The sequence below is a fragment of the Lithobates pipiens genome, unplaced genomic scaffold, assembly GCF_037356315.1.
Source record: "Lithobates pipiens isolate NorthernLeopardFrog02 unplaced genomic scaffold, aLitPip1_a1.2 Scaffold_1, whole genome shotgun sequence".
NCBI classification, from domain to species: domain Eukaryota; kingdom Metazoa; phylum Chordata; class Amphibia; order Anura; family Ranidae; genus Lithobates; species Lithobates pipiens.
Genome location: NW_027507685.1, coordinates 175803091 through 175824755, shown reverse-complemented (window position 1 = coordinate 175824755; position 21665 = coordinate 175803091). Strand labels below are relative to the sequence as shown.

General features: G+C 39.6%; 1 protein-coding gene across 1 annotated transcript; it reads left to right on the top strand.

The window, feature by feature from the left end:
• Positions 1-388: 388 nt before the first annotated feature.
• LOC143979611 (uncharacterized) lies at positions 389-21508 on the top strand. The gene is made up of 4 exons (XM_077478946.1): positions 389-594; positions 4337-9865; positions 15128-15216; positions 19155-21508. The coding sequence occupies exons 1-4, from the start codon at positions 504-506 to the stop codon at positions 19215-19217; spliced, it is 5772 nt and encodes a 1923-aa protein (XP_077335072.1). The 5' UTR covers positions 389-503; the 3' UTR covers positions 19218-21508.
• The last annotated feature ends 157 nt before the right edge of the window (positions 21509-21665 follow it).

Here is a 21665-nt window from a genome sequence, read left to right as displayed (position 1 = left end):
CTTTTCCCCTAACATGACAGCACAGAAAATTTTATGTTACAATGTTTCATTGCTACATATTTTAATTTCTATATAGGTAGGAGCACTCCTTTATGTACATTTGTAAATGGTGTCAACAGTTTTTTTCCTCAAAGGTACTTTATTTTTTATGTATATTGGCACTCAATAAGAGTTTTCTTGAAGATATTTAGAAAATAAGTTTATATACTTTCAAATGCAACGAATAGTCCATATAGAAGAAATGTTTGGGAATGACTGCCATTTTTGTGTTGTAACATGTCTCAGTACTATTCTGTATGCTTGCAGCCATTCTCCGGGCTTTTTCCTCATTCCTCATATTATACGTGGCTGTACAATATGACATGCCTTCTATATAAATCAGCTACAATTTAGCCAGCTGCCTTCTGCTGTCATATGAAAAGGGAATTTAATGAATTAATTGGCATTTATTTTACTTCAAAGTTTTGAATTAGGAGAAGATCTGGTATTAAAGTTTCTGCAATATGGAGATGTTGCATGGATTTTATTCCCACAGCCAGAACTGCACTAAATGGAATATTATTTTTATTCTTTACTTTTTCCTACTGCCTGCAGGTAAGAATTCAATATCTACCAATGCGGATTAATAACAGCCTAATCAAATTGCTGCCTATTACATAAGTTTGGTTTCCTTTTAGTTACAGTAGCATTTACAATAGCAACTTCTCCCTGTATTCTGCATGGGCTTTTATATGTTTCTAAGCGTTTTATGTGATTTTGTGTGCACATTTTAAATACTTTTATTTTTGTGCATTTTTGATACTTTTATATGTTACAAATGCAATCAAAAGTATAAACATAAAATATGCACCCAAAATGCACAAAGAGCACAACAATACATCTTGCAAACACAATTTGCAGGAAAGTAAATAAAAACAAGTAGATAAAAATGAAGAAAAAAAGATCAAATACATATTTTAAAACATATGAAATGCAGATGTTTTTTGTACAATAGTGGCAATGAGGAAAGTCCATAGTCCATAACAATGACCTGACTTAGGTTGGTTATTGATGAGATACTGAAACCATATTCTGCTTCTGGCACAAATATTAATGCAGTGGTGACACATGTCAGTCTTTGACATCAGTAAAGCCTAAACATACTACAGGTCAGTCTGGGGTGCTGTGTTATAATATACTTTTTTTTTATATTCTTCAATCTTAAGTGGTGGCTCACCACTGTGGATATATATGTGTACCTGCTGCTGGATTCCAAATATTAATTAGACCATTCTGGGTCTCTAGTCCACAGATCATATTCACTTTTACATAATACCATTATCATTTCCAAAGATACTTTGCTGCCTAAAGTGAATCTATTCTTATTAATAATATTAACTAATATGGCATTGCATACAATGCTCCTCTGTTATAATATGTCACAAAATAGGTTAATAAAATAGCTAACTAGATTTCAATAAAAAAAACATTAGTGGAAACTTGTACTGGCATGATTGGTTAAAATTCTGTTTGCTTGGCTGCCATTGTAAGCTAATAATTTATAATAGATGCAATCCTGATTGGATACCAGTTTGCTAAATCACTGAGTACCAGAAACAATTACCATGTTTTTTTTTCTCTTAATAAATACTTTTTTCATGTTTTTTTTTTTCATCTTTTTTGCTACTGATCTCCAGCAGCCTTTTCATGTCTACATGCATTTGAGAGATGGCTGCATTAAGAAGGAAAGTTCAGTATTGGGCGCTTCCAAGTTTTCTAAGTACTGGTTTCCTTTAAGAACAGTCAGAATAAATAAAGAATTATATTTACTTGTTTTTTTGGGGGGGTTTTTTGTAACTGGTGAATTGAGATTCAGGCTCCATGCACACTGGACATTAAAATAACATTATAAAAATGGCAGTAGATTTGCAGTCTTTCATTGTTTTTTTTTATGTTTTTGCAATAGCGTTTATTAGCGTTTTCCCACGTTAGCGTCTTTTAGTGTTTTTTTTTTTAATGGATCAAAACCGTTAAAAAACGCTGGTGAGGTACATTTTTGAGCATTTATCAACGTTTATGAGTGTTTATGAGCATTTGGCATTTTTTGTGGTCAGAAAAATGGCTCCTGAACGCGATTTTATGGCATTCAGAAAATAGCTCACAAACTTCACTGCTGATAAACATCCAAAAACATCCATGTGTGCATGGATACATAGGATAGCATAGAGGGGAGTTACAATGTTGCAATGACGGGTTAGGGCAAATGACCCCTTGGGTGTTTATATATATACTTGTTACTGTCCTGTATATAGCGGTTTGAAAAGTATATATATACACACAGTATATAATTATTATTCCGTATTTATATAGCACCAACATTTTCCGCAGTGCTTTAAAAAATGAAGACAGACATTACAGTTACAATACAATTTGGTACAAGAGGATCAGAGAAATTATATGGGAAGGTTCCCCCAGGGGGGTTTTAATGAAGCAAAATTGGTCAAAGTATGAAAATTATATAAAAGGGTCTTTATTAAATAAGTTAAAAATACATGTCAGTGTTAAAATGTTAGACTCTGGTTGAAAGAATACAATAATCATTCCATAATACAGCCAAGCAACCATATATTCGCACAGCATAACATAAGTGGTTTAAACTGCATGAGAATCCTGACGTTTCGACCTATTATATCGTGGTCTTCTTCTGGGGAACGGTTGACTCCTAAATAAATATGCTTGAACATCTCAGTTTTAAGAAGTATCATACATTATGCATCAATTATCATGGGCACAATGCTATTATATTTACCGCTGAAGAGTGAAATGAAAGAGGAATCAGGGGGCCCTGCTCATTAGAGTTTACAATCTAAGAATATATAGAGCCAGAGAGATTGTATATGATTATTTAAAATGAACTTTTTCAAAAGTCATGTAGTCACCATCGTAACTGCCCCTATAATATGATTTGAGCAAGACTGCAAACACTTGTTTGACAATTGAAAGGATATTTTAGAAATGGAACTGAACCTAATAAATTAATGTAAAATAAACTACTGCAAGATTGAGCCATGTATGGCCAGGATAAAAAAATGGCCAGCTTACTACAATTTCCTTTGCAAGTTTAGAAAATGGGAATTTTTTGTATATTCACACAAAGCGTGCAAACTATATTGTAATTTAACAGGAGCTTATTAACCCTACTGGAACCATCCAATAATATGATCAAATTGTTAGAATTAAGGTCCAGTGTTCATTTGACCACACCTTTTATTTAGTCATGACATGAAGTCCAACTCCACTACTTTTCTACATTTAAGAAATAAATAAATAAATAGGGCTGTAGCTAAATACAAAAGCTGTTTTTTCCACTGGAACAATCATCTGTTCTCTGGTGTTGTGCCCCTTAGACTTAGGGAGGGTGGCTTGATCTGTACAAGTAATCCTGAGCTTTGCCTATACAAGTAAAAAGGTAAAGATTCATGCCATGATAGCTGCACATACGTCCTGTCATGGCGGCTCTGATTTGCTACCTGGAGTGAAGAGAAAAAGCCTTGTCTAAGCTTTAAGACTTGGAGCTTACACAGGGCTACGAATTTCCACCCCGCCCTCATTTGGCAATGCTTGGTTCTTGAGCAGCCAATCATAAAGTACTAGCATGTAAAGAAAGAAAGTCACATGCTCCCCTTACTTAGAAATAACACCCATTTTCTGTGCTACCACTGGCTGAATACAATGGCAACAGAATGAGAGTGGCAAAAAGATGGGTGCTTCTGGATGGTCCCTCATTTAATTCTCCAACATTTCTTAATTTAGGAACCGATTTGCAACATTCTGTCAATAATGGGTTTTTACATCTAAATTCCCAAGAGCATATTTATTTATTTGTTGGGGTATTTGAAATGTAAGTTCACCTTTAGCAACATTTTCCAAAAAAAAACCCCCACTCTATGCAATTTCACATCTTCCGAATAGTACATACCGGCAGTCCTCCTGTTTCAAATGATGAACCTCCTCCCACTACACATGCAGCTGTGTTAGGCGCTCCACAAAAACTTCTAGCCCCTCCATCCTGCTGTTTGCAGGACCGACTACAATTGTGTGCTCCCTAGCTGTCACTCTGGGCCCTTCAAACTCCCACTTTTACTACATTTTACTTGATAACATTGGAGAGCTATGACTGGTCAGGCAGAGAAGAAGATTTGGCTCAGGAACATAGTTATTCAGGTTGAAAAAAAGTCAGGCTTTTTAAATACTTTAAGAATCTTGGCATTTGTTAAACTGTGATACAGGAGCCTTTAGTTCATTTTTTTTTATAAGTGAATCTTTTATGCTTATAGCATTTGTTAATATTTTTCAGTGACAAGAATAATGGCACAGAGTGAAGCAACGAATGCATCAACACAATTACCTTCACCAGTTCCAGATGAAAAAACAACTTCAAGCACCGCAGTCCCTGCAACATCTCCAAGTCTCCCCAAACCCCCCACACTTTCTCTAACTCATAGCACTGCAGATCTAACTACAAAATTTGCTATAAAAGGGGCAACGGTAATGACAACGCATAATGTACCAACATCCCATTTGGAAAGTACAGCTAAACTGGATACAGAAGGTGCAAAATTAACAACTAGCAAAAACATGAATGCAGAAATGCCCCAATCTAAAACAGCAGCAATTATAAAAAGTACACCAACTACACTTGAAACAACAGCTTCAATTACAAGCGCAGGACAAATAACGACAGGGGGAGCAATCACAACTGCAGAAAGTATAGCAACTACACAAGGCAGCACACCAACAACAATGGAAAATACAATTCTAACAACTTCACAGGGTACGTCGATTCCAGCCTCTGAGGGTTCATCAGCAGCAGCTACAGCACATACAACAGAATTATCCACACATGTTTCAATAATGTCAGCAAAAACTAGCATTATGCCAACATCAGTGACTGCAGAAGGCACTGCAATAATAACTACCGGAAGTACAACAATAATGAGAAGCTCATTGCCAGAGGAAACTTCAGTATTAACTACCGAGAACCTAACAGAAGCCACAACATTGTTAGGAAAAACAACAATTATGGCAACAGCAGAAGTCAGTAGTATTCCAATAACAACTCCACAAGGCACTCCATCATTAACTACAAAGGGTTCAACCATGCCATCTAGAAACGAGGAAACAATGACAACTACTGGGGGCATAACATCCATTTCAGAGAGCACTTTAGTAACAACTACTTCAGTTACAACAATGTTGGAGACAACAAAAGAAACACCAACTCATGTAATAACAACTGAAGAAAAAACATCAGCGACATCTACAGAAGGTACAGCAGCCACAACCACAAAAGGAACCACTTTGTTAAACACAAATAGTGCATTATTTTCAACTCAAGAATCAACAGTGACCGGTACAGAAACCACCAAAGCCTTACCATCAACAACACCAGAAGAAAGCACGGCATTAACCACACTAGTCGCAACTTCAACACCAACAATTACCAATCCAACAGTAACTACTGAAGGAACTACATTTGAAACAGCAGCTTCAATCACAAGGACAGAACAAATAACGACAGAAGGAGCAGGCACAACTGCAGAAAGTATAGCAATTACACAAGGTAGCACATCAACAACAATGGAAAATACAGTTGTAAAAACTTCACAGGGTACGTCAGCTTCAGCTTCTGAGGGTTCATCAGCAGCAGCTACAGCCCATACAACAGAATTATCCACACATGTTTCAATAATGTCAGCAAAAACTAGCAGTATGCCAACAACAGTGAATCCAGAAGGCACTACAATATTTACTACAGGAAGTACACCAATAATGAGTAGCTCATCATCAGAGGGAACTTCGGTATTAACTACTCAGAACCCAACAGAAGCAACAACAGTGCTTGGAAAAACAACAAGTATGGCAACAGCAAAAGTCAGTAGTATCCCAATCATAATTACTCCACAAGGCACTCCAACATTAACTACAGAGGGTTCAACCATGCCAACTAGAAATGAGAAAACAATGACAACTACTGGGGACATAACATCCATTTTGGAGAGCACTTCAGTAACAACTACTTCAGTTACATCAGTGGCAACAACATTGGCGACAACAACAGAAACACCAACTCATGTAATAACAACTGAAGAAAAAACATCAGCAACATCTACAGAAGGTACAGCAGTCACAACTGCAAAAGAAACAACTGTGTTAACCTCTAATAGTGCACTATTTTCAACTCAGGTATCAACAGTGGCAGCAACAGAAACCACTGGAGCCTTAACATCAGCAACACCAGAAGTCAGCATTGCATTAACCACATTAGGTACAACTTCTGAACCAGTTGGGTCTACTGAAGCCTCAACAGTTGCAGTATCAGAGGTTAACACACAAATCACTACCACCCAAGTCACAACAGTGACTGCTATAGAAAGTTCAACATCAGCAGTTGTAGGGGTCACCACACCAATAATTACAGAAAGGACAGCATTAACGACTTTTGAAAGGGACACATCTAGTGTGAGTACATCTTCAGCACTTACAGAAGGCACAACCCAAATAAGCACAAAAGGTACCTCCATATCATCTACACAAGGTGTACTGGTAACCACGGTAGAAGGCACTACACCCAAAATCACAGAAGACACAAAAGTCTCAGAAAAAACATTGACAGAGAGCACAACATTATTAACTACTCCATTTACATCAACAGTATTAATTACAAAAGGTACAGTAACAGAAAGCACTGTTGATACAACAGCTTCTTCAGTGGGAATATCAGTAGTGACTACAGAACACACAACAGCAATATACACAGAAAAGGGCAATATGTCTACACAGGCAACAACAGAAAGTAACACTGGCACAACAAAATCAACCATAGAGGGCACTTCAGTCTCAACTACAGTAGGTGCTAGTATGATGAATACAGAAGGTAAAGCAGTAACAACTAATGAAGGAACGACAGTTATAGAAGGTACCACAAGATTAGCTACTGATGATGCATCCAAAAAAGCACCTACCAATGAAATAACTACATCTGCAAAAGATACAACAACAGAACCTTCAACTGGTATTACAACAGCAACCAAAGAAGGGACTTCAGCAATGACCGCAGCAACTACAGAAATATTGACAGCACTCACCACAACAAATGCCGCACCAAGCTCAACTCAAGTAGCAACAGTGCTAACAACAAAAGATTCTAAAGACACAATAGCAACAACACAAGGTACCATTATATTATCTACATTAGTCACCACTACTTCCGGTGAAACGGTTAGTATTACAGAAGGTACAACAGTTAAATCTCTAGATATCACAACTGGAATAGCAAGTATAACTACAGCAATTACAGAGGCCACCACGCCAATAACTACACTAAATACCGCCCTAACAACTTTGGAAAGTAAAATAACTCCCTCTAGTGTAAGTTCATCAGAATTCACCACTCAAGGCTCAACTCCAATAATTACAAAGGGATCAACACAGATAACTACAGACAGTACAACAGTGAAAACTATGGAAGGTTCAGCAACAATAATTACCAAAATTACCAATCCAGTAACCGATAAAAATGCAACCATAACAAATTCAGATAGTAAAATATTACCAGCAATGACAGAGACTACATCCATGCCCATGACTACAAAAGTCACAATAGCAGAACCTGCCATGGGAACATCAGCTGAAGGAGGAACAACAGTAACTACTGAAGAATCTACTCTTGAAACCACAGCTTTAATTACAAGGACAGAACAAATAACGACAGAGGGAGCAGTCACAACTGCAGAAAGTATAGCAATTACACAAGGCAGCACACCAACAACAATGGAAAATACAGTTGTAACAAATTCACAGTGTACATCAATTTCAGCTTCTGGGGGTTCAACAGCAGCAGATACAGTCCATACAACAGAATTATCCACACATATTTCAATAATGTCAGCAAAATCTGCCATTATGCCAACAACAGTGACTCCAGAAGGCACTACAATATTCACTACAGGAAGAACAACAATAGAGAGTAGCTCATCATCAGAGGGAACTTCAATATTAACTATTCAGAGTACATCGTTAGCAAATACAAAATTTACAACAGCAGAAACTTCCATGGGTGTGACAACAAATGTAGAAGGCACAAAAGTAGCAACCACAGCAGGAGCAACTGTATTATCCACAGAAAGTTTAGAAGTTCCAAGACAGGCTACAGCGGCCACTACGGAAACTTCAGAGAGGAAACCACTACCAAGTACTGGAGTTTCAACAACAATATTTACAAATGTGGGCACCAAGTTAACTAAGGAAGTTACTTCAGAAACAAGTGAAGGTGCAGAGACAGCAGAAACACCAACAGTTGCTAGGACTACAGTAACCATAGAGAAAAATTATACAGATGTCACAACAGCATTAACAACAGGTACAGCAGCAAGGACACAGGTAATGACAGGGACAGCAAAAGATATGACCAAAAGTGCAATATCAATTCCAGACACTACCACAACAGTAACTACAGCAGGTGCATCGGAGCTTACTGCAGAGAGCCCTATAGTGGCAACTACTGAAAGACCAGCAAGCATTGCTATAGTAATAACAGAAAGCACCAAACAAACACCTTCAGCAAGCACAGCACTACCAACTATAGAAAGTTCAGTACCGTCAACTATAGACACTACAACTTTAATAACCAAAATAGGATCAACAATACCAGTTTCTGAAACCACCACCCAAATAATCAAGGAAAGTACAGCTGTAACAAGTACTCAGAATGAAACAGACATAACAAATAAACCCTCAATCACTAAAATTACAGAGAGTACAACAATAATAAAAACTGAAGGATCAACAGCAGTGGATTCTCAAGGCACAGCAGGAACAGTGTCAACTACTGATGTTGTTAGGTCTGAAAGTACAAAGGTTACAACATGGGTAACCCCAACAGAGCCATATACGGAAGACACAAAGATGTCAACAGTTTCAGAAGGTGCCACAACATCTTCAGAAGGTATAACATTAGTAAGCACAAAAGCAACAAGTTCCAAGAGCACAGAAGCAACAAGTACTGAAAATGTTACAATAAAATATATACCATTACCTATAGACGGCTCAAGGGCAGACAAAGTAATTACCACAACTACAGCAAAGGGGTCCACAGCATTGTATAGTGAAGATAATATATCAACATCAAAAAGCATATTAGTGGAAACTGCTGAAAGCACAACATCAAAAGCAGATGGTACTGCAAAAACTGTTTTGGCAACCACAACAATAAAGGCAAAGGAAACCACAACACCATCTGAAAATGATACTAGAGTAACAACTTCTGAAGGCACCATAGCCCATACTACAAAAAGCACAATGGTGCCATTTACAGAACATTCTACACACATAGTTACAGAGGGTTCAACATCAGGATTATCTTCAGATATTACCACAATAATGACTACTCAGCTTTCAACATTATCGGCAGGCCCTTCTGTGACCTCGAAAGGCACAACATTAACTACAGAAAACCAAACATCAATAACAAAAGACCAGGTAGTATTCCATTCAGATCATACCACATCAAAATCTTTGGAAATTACAACAAAACAATCCACAGAATGGACAAAAGCGCTATCAACTGAAAGTATATTAGATACAGGTGCTACAACTACACTAAATTCATCAGGACTACCTAAACTGACAATATCGCCTACCACAGAAAGTTCAACGGCAGGGACAAGGACTAAAGGACCAACAACGTCAACTACAAGAGGGATTTCTACATCATTTGCCATAACAGATAGTAATACAGAATCAGTTGGTGTTAGCACGGTTAACAATCCAATCATTTATGTGAATGTGACCATGCTGGATGCATATACCAAGATGAAACAAACAGGTAATAGTATATTTATTGCATGTATTTTATTATAGTTATGGTTATAGGTAATGATCGTAATATATACATACATACATAAAGTGCATATGCTTTCATTGCAAATGCTTACCTGCAAAGGTCGTGGGAAGCCATGCTGCTGCGGGAACGTGTACCAATGCCAAAATTGAGGGAATAAAGAAAATCAATATCTCTCCCTACACAAAACTGTTGGTTCTCCCCAACACAGAATGACAATATCACTGCTTTGAGCTCTCCATATAGTATAAAGGTTGCTGGGTTATATATACTGTACCTTTTAAAATGCTGCCTCCTGTGACTCATCTAACCAAGGGTACACGCTATTATGCATTATGGGTAATTGTACACAGTACTTATGTATGCAAATCAGATATTCCTAGCAGAAAAAAATGATGAGGATCTGTACATATTCAATCGTATTTGCGTGTATGTGTACACAGACGCAAAACTTCTTCTACTCTTTTTTAATCAAGTGGCCTATGGGTTGTTCTTTATTTCTGATAGCGAGCCTGCAAATTTTTCAGCCAAAACTTTGTAATCTTTGCAAATCCTATGGATTCACCATGTACCCACGGTAGCAACAAACCTGAACTGTAGCCTTAATATTTGACTAGCATGATAGTTTTGGAAGTTAAAGCGAAACCAAAAATGAAACTTCCGCGTGTCCGGTACCTCCCCCCCTCCAGTGTCACATTTGGCACCTTTCGGAGGGAGCAGATACCTGTCTAATCCAGGTATTTGCTCCCACTTCTGGGGGAAAAATCGCTGCAGAATCCGTAGCGATCTACGCCATGTCCAGCCCCTCCTCCGTCCCCACCACTGTCTTCTGGGAGACACACAGGTCCCAGAAGACAGCAGGGACAAGTCAGAACGCGCAGCGTGGCTCACACATGCGCAGTAAGGAACCAGGCTATGAAGTTGCAAGGCTTCACTTCCTGATTCCCTTACTGAAGATCCCGGCGCCTTCACCCCAAGCTGATGGATGGGTCTGCTTTGGGTGAGGACATTGCGGCGCCCTGGACAGGTAAATTTCTTTATTTAAATTTTTTTTTGGTGGGAGCCATGTCGCACTACCACGCAACTGTGAGTTAAAGCGATGCAGTGCCGAATCGCAAAAAGTGGTCTGGTCAGGAAGGGGGCTAAATTCTTCTGGGGCTGAAGTGGTTAATAAATAGCGTATTGCAGAAAGTATTATGATTACTTCCATTATCTGTCCTTAATCCACTTACACCTGTTATCGCATGGGAGGACTAACCCTGTGGGGGGAAGGATCTTTTTGAAAGTGATGGTCCCAAGTGTTTGCTGAATTTTTGGTCCCTACAAAAGCTAATTGGACCTTTGAAAGGTTGTAACATTTACAACAAGATGAGAGTACATCTGGTACATAGGGGTAGAAAATTGTGTGGTGGATCACATGGTGGAGCACATTTCATTAATTGATTTGACTATTTTGGGTGGAGTAATGTGAATATTGTGTAATCACTACTTAGTATATTGTAGATTGTAAGCTCTAATGAGCAGGGCTCTCTGATTCCTCCCGTATTGAATTGTGTTGTAACTGCCCTCATGTTGTAAAGCGCTGCACAAACTGTTGGAGCTATATAAGCCAGCGATCACCAGCACCATCAACCAGCTACCCCCCCCCCCCCCCCCCGCATGGGAGATGGACATGAAGGTGGCGATCACCACCGCCACCAACCCCACCTCAGCGGGTGATGGACAGACAGGAAGTTGGAGGGCCTCCTTACCTTAGGAGGCAGATGACAAGTCCCCCCGAGGTGACACTGTGATCTCCCCTCCTCCTCCCTCTACTGTCTGAGCCGGAGGGCTGGATGTAGCCGCGGGTAAGCCGTCCATGGAGACTTTGCTCCGGGGAGCGTTCCTTTTCCTCTTGGGAAGTGGGTCCTGAGACTCCCTGGCCAATTGAGTCTCAGGACCCGTGGCCACTTCCTGATTGGCCAGGAGGACAATCAGAAAGACAATAGTGAATATTAATTCGCTACTGTCACACAAGCCCACCCTTTTTTTAAGTCAATTATAGCCTCAGGCTCTAATATGTGCTTTAAAAAAAACAAAAAAACATTGGAATCCATGCGTCCAGCGCCTCCATGTAGATTAGGGGGCCGGATGCATGGATAATGGGGAAGGTGCCCCTGCTCCCCATATGGATGGGCCGCCACTGTCCCCTAGACTGACAATGCTGCTGTCCAAATTCCACCCTGTGCTCCTTCATCCAGAGTGCAGATCACCAGATGAACACAAAGGGCAAAAAATGAAAAAGAAAACCAATGCAGCCATCACATCTAATGATTGGTAAGCTGCAATATATTACATTTTTGGTTTGGGGTTTAATGCCACTTTAACCCTTGAGGGGAAGAAGTGATCTTTTGTCATTCCCAAAGGACTGACCTTTGCCTTTGGTTTCAATAAGTGCTTTTGGACCTACAACCGCGGTCAAAACTTTTGAGAATGACCCAAATATTAATTTTCACAAAATCTGCTGCTTCAGTGTTTTTAGATCTTTTTGTCAGATGTCACTATGGTATAATGAAGTATAATAACAAGCATTTCAGAATTGTTAAAGGCTTGTATTGACAACAGCATGAAGTTTATGCAAAGACCCAATATTTGCAGTGTTGACCCTTCTTTTTCAAGACCTCTCAATCCGCAATCCGACATGACATGCTGTCAATCAACTTCCGGGCCACATCCTGACTGATGGCAGCCCATTTTTGCATAATTAATGCCTGAAGTTTGGCATAATTTGTTGTGTTTTTTTTTTTTGTTCACCCACCTCTTGAGAATGGGATTAAGGTCTGTGAAAATTAATATTTGTGTCATTCTTAAAAATGTAGGCTGTATAAGAGATTGGATCCTACAGAGTTAGTGTTAGTACATCTAGCATAATTTGGTGGCACAGTTTGCATAGTGGAGCACACTTTATTAACTCGATGGACAATTTTGGGTGGAGTAGTGTGAGTAGTTTGGCTTTTGGGCAGCCGTCACCAAGTATAGTAACAGAAAACTCTCTGATATCATTTTTTACTGTTGATTCCTGTTTTTAACATTATATGGAGCCATGGAGAGACATCGACCCTTGAAGAGTTAGGAAGTATTTTTTCTGGCATCCATAATTTCCAAGTGTCTGACCTCCTGATCTGTAAGATTGCATATTTTGGACCTAATTAACACTGGATCCCAGAAAATAGGATGGTTGGAGGGGGGTGAACACATGATATCCAGAGAAGTCTTGCTTAAATTTGTAAATTTGGGTGAAGCATTTATGCGATTTATGGAAGTAGATTATTTTAACTGGACTTTAAACATCAATGTCAAGGATATTCATTCACATATAGCACTACCACCAGAGCCGCTGAATTGTTTTGTTATTTCTCTGCACACCTAAAAATGGCACACCTCGTTCACCCAGCACTTACCTACACACCTTGATGTAGTTCAAAAAAATTATTAGGCCAAGAATAGCCTAAAAGGAGAAATTAATATCAAGTGTACTTACACAAACAATCAATAAGACAATACCATTACTCTGGAGATATGGTTAAACACCTGCAGTATTCTGATTAACCGCTTCCGACCAGAGCACGCCGATGTCCGTTGGCAGAATGGCGCTGGTAGGCAAAAGGGAATATGGGTACGTCCCCTTTAAGAAGCCGTGTCGCAAGCATGCGCCCACCCGTCACGATCTCCATGACCGCGGGTCCCATTTAGTGTCAAAAATGTGGGGGGGCGCTCTCTCGTCCCCCCCTCTTTTCCTGCGTCCTGCCAGGTTGCATGCTCAGATAAAGGGTCCACGGCAATTTTTTTTTTGGACGCGGGGTTCCCCTTAATATCCATACCAGACCAGAAGGGTCTGGTATGGATATTTAGGGGGAACCCCACGTCAATTTTTTTAAAAAAATTTACGCGGGGTTCCCCTTAATATCCATACCAGACCAGAAGGGCCTGGTAATTGAATTTGGGGGAACCCCATGCTTTTTTTTTTATCAATGGCTTTCAATGAGTGTTCTCTGTATTTCGGGGAGCCGACAATTCATTATGGCCGCGAGTGATTTTAAAGGACTTTTTTTCTGCAGAAATGACACTTTGTGCAGGGACAGTTCTAAGCATGGGAAACATGCGCCCCTTCACAGGCATACTATAGACACCCCCCAGGTACGAAATTTAAAGGAATATTACACTTTTATTGTTTCACTTTAATCATTATTAAAATCACTGCTCCCGAAAAATGGCCGTTTTAAAACTTTTTTTGCATTGATCCATGTCCCCTGGGGCAGGACCCAGGTCCCCAAACACTTTTTAGGACAATAACTTGCATATTAGCCTTTAAAATAATCACTTTAGATTTTGAACGTTCGAGTCTCACAGACTTTAATAGGGTTCTAAAGTTCACACGAAGTTTAGGTCTGTTGTCAGGTTCTGGTGCGAACCGAACAGGGGGGTGTTCGGCTCATCCTTATTCTTGACATTCAAAATTTCCGACAACCTTGTGTGATCGTGTGTATGCAAGACAAGTTTGAGCCACCATCCGTCAGAAAAAGTCCCATGGATTTTGTTGTCGGAATGTCCGATTGTGTGTACGCGGCATTACTGGCAGGATCACCAGGTAAGAATCATAGGCATGTGCAGGGGGTGTGCCACCCTAATCGCTGAATGCTATGCCGATCCCCCCATCGCCTGAGCTTCCCCCTGTGTTGCGTTCCCAGAATGGAGAGTGGGGGAAGGGGCTTGTAAATATGTCATGTATCGACCCCTTCCTTTTCTAAATGAACACAGTGAACACGCTCACTAAGTGTGTTCATTTATAACTGACGCATAGGAAACTGTGCTTCCTATGCTTCGGTTTGTGAATGAACAAGCAGCCACTCAGCACAGAGCACTTCCCATTCATTCACTGTCCAGTGCTGAGGCTGCAGAGAAAGACATGTGTGTTTGAGATTTGGAGTGCACACCCTAATGTAGTAGGCTGCGCACACCTATGGTAAGAATTAAAGAAAGAAAGTCTAAAAAAGAAATCAAATGCAGCCACCACATGTAAAAATTGCTAAGCTGCAATATAATAAATGTTTAATGTTATAATAAATGTTTGCTTTTTGCTTTGATTATGTACCTAAAACTGTATAATCACCAGGAAACTTATGTTCCTCTGGCATTTGCGCTGCACTTTTTTCAATTATTCTATTTTGCCTTCTGACATTTTAACCTCCTATTTTTCATCTTTGACAGATACGGATGACCTTCCTTTTTGGGCTATTATTCTCATTGGACTTGCCTCAGCATGTGTGATGTTTTGTACTTTTTGGACATGCTGTGGGGTAAGTACAGTAGATGTGACAGTTGTGAATGGAGGAGGAGGTGCACATCATCAATTTTTCATCCAGACAGTTCTGTTCCTACTATTATGCCTTGTACACACGGTCAGACATTTCAACCACAGAATCCGTTGGATTTTTTCTGACGGATTTTGTCCGAAACTGGTGTTGCATACACACGGTTGGACAAAGTTGTCAGAAAATCCAATCGTTCGGAACGTGGTGACATTCATTGCGTACAATGGGACTACGCAGAGGCTAGTAGCCAATATTTTTGGATTTTTTTGTCGGAAAATTTTAGATCTTGCTCTCAAATTTTTTCCGTCTGAATTTCCGATGGAAAAAGTCCGATAGAGCCCACACACAATTGAATTTTCTGACAATATAATCCAATCAGACCTTTTCTGTCGGAAAGTCTGACCATGTGTACAGGGCATTAGGCTGACAGCTAAATTCTGATGGAGCCTACACATAGTCGATGAGCTGTCTGACGATTTTTTTGGATTGTTAGTACGGGGCTTTCGACAACCGATTTCGCTTTTTCGTCAGACAGAGGCTGGATGTGCAGACTATAGAATTTTTGTTGGATGTGAACTCAACGTCTGATTTTCATTACATTAGTATGGTTTTCGTATGAAAAAAAATCGTAAGAGCAAGACTACACATGCTCAGAAACAAAACAATAAATACAAAACTATTCAACACATTACATCACTTCTGATGTTGCATTCTCTTGTACAAAAATTTTCGTATTTTGAGTAACCTCTACACTTTCGACATGAGACTTGCATGCCACAAAAAACAGACGTTCAGTCGTCCAAAAATGTAAGCGCGTGTACGAGGTTAAGAGGCTTCCCACTGCAGACTTTATATTCTCGTGCATCTACTCTGGTACTAACTGGGATAATGGATGGATTTAGCACTTGGGGTGATAGTTGAACAGAGTCTGGGCCAGAAAGTTAGCCAAAAACGGCTAAAAAATTAAAGTAAATAATCACACCAATATAAGCAAGTAATAGTAAATAAAGTATTTGTAGTTATTAAGTATGGTAAAGTGGTTCTAAAGACAGACACTCTTTTTATCTTAATACATTCTATGCATTAAGGTAACAAACCTTCTGGGTGCACCCACCCCCTTATACTAACCTGAGCCCCATGTCGAACAGTGATGTGCATGAGAGCAGCAGCTCACCCGGGTCTCTCTCTCTCCTCATTGGCTCACACAGCAGTGGGACCCATTGGCTCCTGTTGCTGTCATTTATAGCTCGTGAGCCAATGGGGAAAGAGTGGAGGAGGGATCAGGGCTGCTGTGCACAAAACCATTGCACAGAGCAGGTAACTATAACATTTTTATTTATTTATTTAAAAGGTAATACCTTTAGAATCACTTTAAGCATTATCTTAAAGCTGAAGCTTAGTTAAAAAAAAAAAAACATTATTTTCTTTGCAGCTTAAAGAATAAATTCAGATTTCATAACATGTTTCATGCTATACCCATATCCAGGGTGTAACATGTAACATGTAACATGTTACTAAACGAGCAGCCCCCGCACCCTCCCGAGCTCTCATTGTGACAGCAGGCTGGTGATTTTCTCCCTGTACCCACTGTCACAACTTTTTTTTAAATGTGGCCGTGTGGGGCTCAGCCCATCCGGCCATGTTATTTATTCACAGTTCTGTGAATGGGAGAACTACAGTTACCATCAGGCATTGAGGCTGATGGCTTGTAGATCTCAATGAACTACCAGGGCGCTGATGAACTCTCTAGGTAATTCATTGATTCTTCCTGTCATTTAGTAACTGCCAGTCCATGCTAGGTATGAGCAGACAGCTGCACTGACAGTCTGCAGGAGCCTTGCATTGCACCTACAATCTGCTGATCGTGAGTGCATTTCTTTACAAGTTTAGAATAAATAATAAATGCACAATTTTTTTTATTTGCAAAGAGATGTGTATTTATTATTTTTCAGGTGAACGTATCCTTTACTTTACAGTTACATCACTGACCTGTAATGAAGGATGTCCCATGATATTCAGGCTGTTAGATTCTGTAGAAATCTTTACTTTAGGAACCCAAACAAATCTGGGAAGATGCAAAATAAAATGCAACAATATCAGTAGAGCGAAGAGAGACACCTGAAGAGGATACTTGACCTAAAGGGTTAGCCTAAAAGGTACAAGTAGGGACATGAAGAAACCCCCATTTGGATATCCATACAAAAAATTATTAGCAGTGTACTGTATCAATGATGTTGAATAAAGTCATTAAAGAACTAAAGATTACAAAAATACAAGGCTAGCAAAAATGTAGGTAGACTTTTTTTTCTGCAGAGCAAAGCAAAATTGAGGCATGTCAGGTAGAACGGATTATTTGGGGTATGGATTTCAAGGATTTTTTTTCTGTTTTTCAGTGTCCCAACCTCCTGTAGGTGGCAGTATAACCAAACTTTAATAGAATGCTTGTGTCCCTCAATGGACAACACCCACATTTTTTTTTTAAGAAATTACTAAGTATGCACCAATAACATTTTTTTTTACAATGGGTAGGAGCACAGATACTTTTTTTTAGTATTCGCCGATACCAACTGCAAGTGTTTCGTTTATACTTTAGCTGTCAATCTATGTTGAAGGTGTAAAAATATCAACGAACCAAGCAAAGAAAAAAAAGTTTTAAATATCAATAGTTTATAAAATAGAAGTGAACAAAAACAAAATCAGCAGTAAAGAAATAATTAAATAGGGGAGAATAATGAGTTAAAGTGGTTGTAAAGCCACAAGGTTTTTCACCTTAACGCGTTCTATAAATTAAGGTGAAAAACCTTCTGTGCTGCAGCTCGATCCAATCCAGCGATGTGCTCCACCCACTGTTTCTCTCCTCATTGGAGAGATTGATACAGTGGGAGCCATTGGCTCCCGCTGCTGTCAATCAAATCCAGTGACTCGTAAGAAAGCCTGCATTGGTGCCCCCCAGGGAAAGCGGCTTTCTGTTGGGGCAGTTGGATTCTGATAAGCCCCCAACCACCGGGCATCAACATGGGGACAAGGTGCTTTGGCGGCTACCCCAAAGCACTCTCCCCATGTTGAGGGCACGTGGCCAGGTATGGTTCAGGAGGGGGGGGGGGCGCTCTCTGGTCCCCCCCCTGATTTTCCTGTGGCCTGCTAGGTTGCGTGCTTGGATATGAGTCTGGTATAGATTTTGGGGGGACCCCTACACCATTTTCTTTACATTTGGCACAGGGTTCCCCTTAATTTCCATACCAGACCCAAAGGGCCTGGTATGGATTTTAGGGGGACCCCCGTGCATTTTTTTTTTAAATTTGGTTCGGAGTTTCCCTTAATATTCATAGACCCAAAGGTCCTGGTAATGGACTGGGGGGATCCCATGCTCATTTTTTTCAATGAGTTTTATCTATATTGCAGAGACCCGACAATTCATTACAGCTGCGATCAGTTTTAGATTACAATTTTTCTGTGGTACTGTTCTAAACACAGGAAAAATGTGACACTTTACATGCATACTATAGACACTCCCCAGGCACAATATTTAAAGGAATATTTCATTTTTAGTGTTTTACTTTAAGCATTAAAAAAATCACTGCTTCTGAAAAAAAAAAAACTTTTTATGACAATAACTTGCATATAAGCCTTTAAAATGAGCACTTTTGATTTTTCATGTTAGTGTCCCATAGACTTTAACGGTGTTCCGGCAGCTTTCGAACTTGCCGCGAACACCGTATATTGTTCACTGTTCGACGAACAGGCAAAATTATGTTTGACTCGAACATCGGGCTCATTGCTAGTCTTAAGCTTGTTTTTTTCTTTTTGTATTAATGTGTTTTCAAATCCTTAATTCATGACATAGCTTGCTATTATACAGGTATATGTGGCAAGCCATTTGTGTTAATTACATATACAGGCTTTTTTTTCTTTTCTTTTGACAGTTTTTGGCTGGTCGGCGGAAAGATGAATATGAACTTCCAGTGTATAATGTGCATAATATATGAAGATGAAAAAGAGATTTGAAAGGTGATCGCTCCCTGAAAATTTCAGTCAGCTTTATACAGTGATGCACTTCTAGAACTATCAACTTCCAGAATGAATACATTAAAGTGGTTGTAAATCCTTATATATACCCAGTGAAGTGACTGGCCTCCTGTGATACACAGATAAGAAAAAATCCTCCTGCATAAGTTGTACCTATTTATCTGTAACCCTGACTGACTGTTCTATAGCTGTTGAAAGTACAACATTGAATGTTACACACAGCACAGCATAGAGCATGGAGCTGAGTGTAATCTGAGACCTGAGGGGAGGGAAAGGACACACCCCCTCTACACAGTCTCATAAGGAAATATGCACAGCTGAAGCTGTCAACCTCCTGCTGTGTTCCTGAAGGAGGGTGAGACATCTCCTGGGATTGACTGACATTGGACTGGCAGAAGTGACTCATGCAGAGAGCAGAGACAGAAATCACACTTGGTGTTTTGGATGGAGACATGTACACACTATAGAAGAATATGTTATGTTCATTCTTCGATTCAGAGGTTTACAACCACTTTTGGCAATGTCAATACACTACATGTGAACCCAGAAATAATTTCCATTTCTGTCTGGAGAAGAATACAAAGGACAAGGGGACATTTGTTGCTTATGCATCATAGAAGAGGTCACAGAAGATGTCTCCAGCATGAAGTTCGGGTTCACCACTATCATGGACAATGAAAGCTAATCTTTGAAGGCATAAAGCCGAACCTTTACATTTAGGTCACATGACTTAGAAGGGCCAATTGAGGGCTTTTGTATAAGCCAGTCCCCTCACTATAAAAGGGCGTGGTCACAGCAGCCATATACTGTTTTTGTGCTTTATACAGTGCCTTGAAAAAGCAATCAGATCCCTTGACATTTTTTTTCATGTTACAACCAATAACAGAAATCTATTTAAGTGGGGTTTTATGTGATAGACCAACATAAAGTGGCACATAATTGTGAAGTGGAAGGAAAATGATAAATGTTTTTAAATAATTTTTACAAATAAATATCTGAAAAGTGTGGCGTGCATTTGTATTCAACCCCCTTTACTCTGATACCCCTAACTAAAATCTAGTGGAACCAATTGCCTTCAGAAGTCACCTAATTAGTAAATAGAGTTCATCTGTGTGTAATTTTATCTCAGTATAAATATAGCTGTTTTGTGAAGCTCTCAGAGGTTTGTTAGAGAACCTTAATGAACAAACAGCATCATGAAGGCCAAGGAACACACCAGACAGGTCAGGGATAACGTTGTGTTGACGTTTAAAGCAGGGTTAGGTTATAAAAAATATCCTAAGCTTTGAACATCTCACAGAGCTCTGTTCAATCCATCATGCGAAAATGGAAATAGTATGGCACAACTGCAAACCTACCAAGACATGGCCGCCCACCTAAACTGACAGGCAAGGAGAGCATTAATCAGAGAAGCAGCCACGAGGCCCATGGTAACTCTGGAGGAGCTGCAGACATCCACAGCTCAGGTGGAAGAATCTGTCCACACGACAACTATTAGTCGTGCACTTCACAAATCTGGCCTTTATGGAAGAGTGGCAAGAAGAAAGCCATTGTTGAAAAAAAGCTATAAGAAGTTCTGTTTGCAGTTTGGAGATTGGGGGCCATCAATTCCGTTAACGAATGTGACAGCCCGGATCACCAATGCAGCGACCCACACCTTCCGTTGCTGCCAGCCTGCCAGGACTCACTCTCCACTGCCAGGACCCGCTCTCTGCTCCGACTTCCAGGAGCCGCTCTTCATGCAAAGGTATCGGCTCAGGCATCAGGAGCATTTGCCTGAGTACAAGTACTTGGGCAAATCCTCAGCATTCATTGATATCAATAATAGTATGGGTATCAGTGCAACCCTACTTTACACATTTATTTCTAAAAAGTGTTGAAAACCATTAATCATTTTCCTTCCACTTCACAATTATGTGCTACTTTGTGTTGGTCTATCACATAAAATCCCAATAAAATACATTTATGTTTTTTGGTTGTAACATGACAAAATGTGGAAAATTTCAACGGGTATAAATACTTTTTCAAGACACTGTATGTGATATGGAAAGCATGGGGAGTGCAGCTGATAAAGTACCTATGGAGAGATTAATGTTGGGCTTGTAGACACTGGCAAGTCTGGTAGTATTTGTTTGAAGCTCCAGATGGCAGCTGATGCCTGCTATCTGGAGCTGCACTGTCAAGCCAGTGTACAATATTTGTGGCTACTGTCTTTCAAATAAAACAATGTAATGGTTATATCAAGATAAAACTTGCCTTTTCCTCTTTTTTTATATTGTGTAATAATCAAGTTGCTTACATACTTACAGGTTGCTTACATACTACATATCCAGTCACCAAAGACTATCTGTGGCTATTGTCTGTCATATAACACACTCAATTTTTTTTGTTTTAAGGTAAAACATGAC

Bases quoted from the DNA above. Each gene is read 5' to 3' on its own strand.
- LOC143979611 (XM_077478946.1), top strand. From the start codon at position 504: ATGGAGATGTTGCATGGATTTTATTCCCACAGCCAGAACTGCACTAAA. The intron at 595-4,336 runs GTAAGAATTCAA...AATATTTTTCAG, and splicing joins CTTTTTCCTACTGCCTGCAG to TGACAAGAATAATGGCACAG. The intron at 15,217-19,154 runs GTAAGTACAGTA...TTCTTTTGACAG, and splicing joins CTTTTTGGACATGCTGTGGG to TTTTTGGCTGGTCGGCGGAA.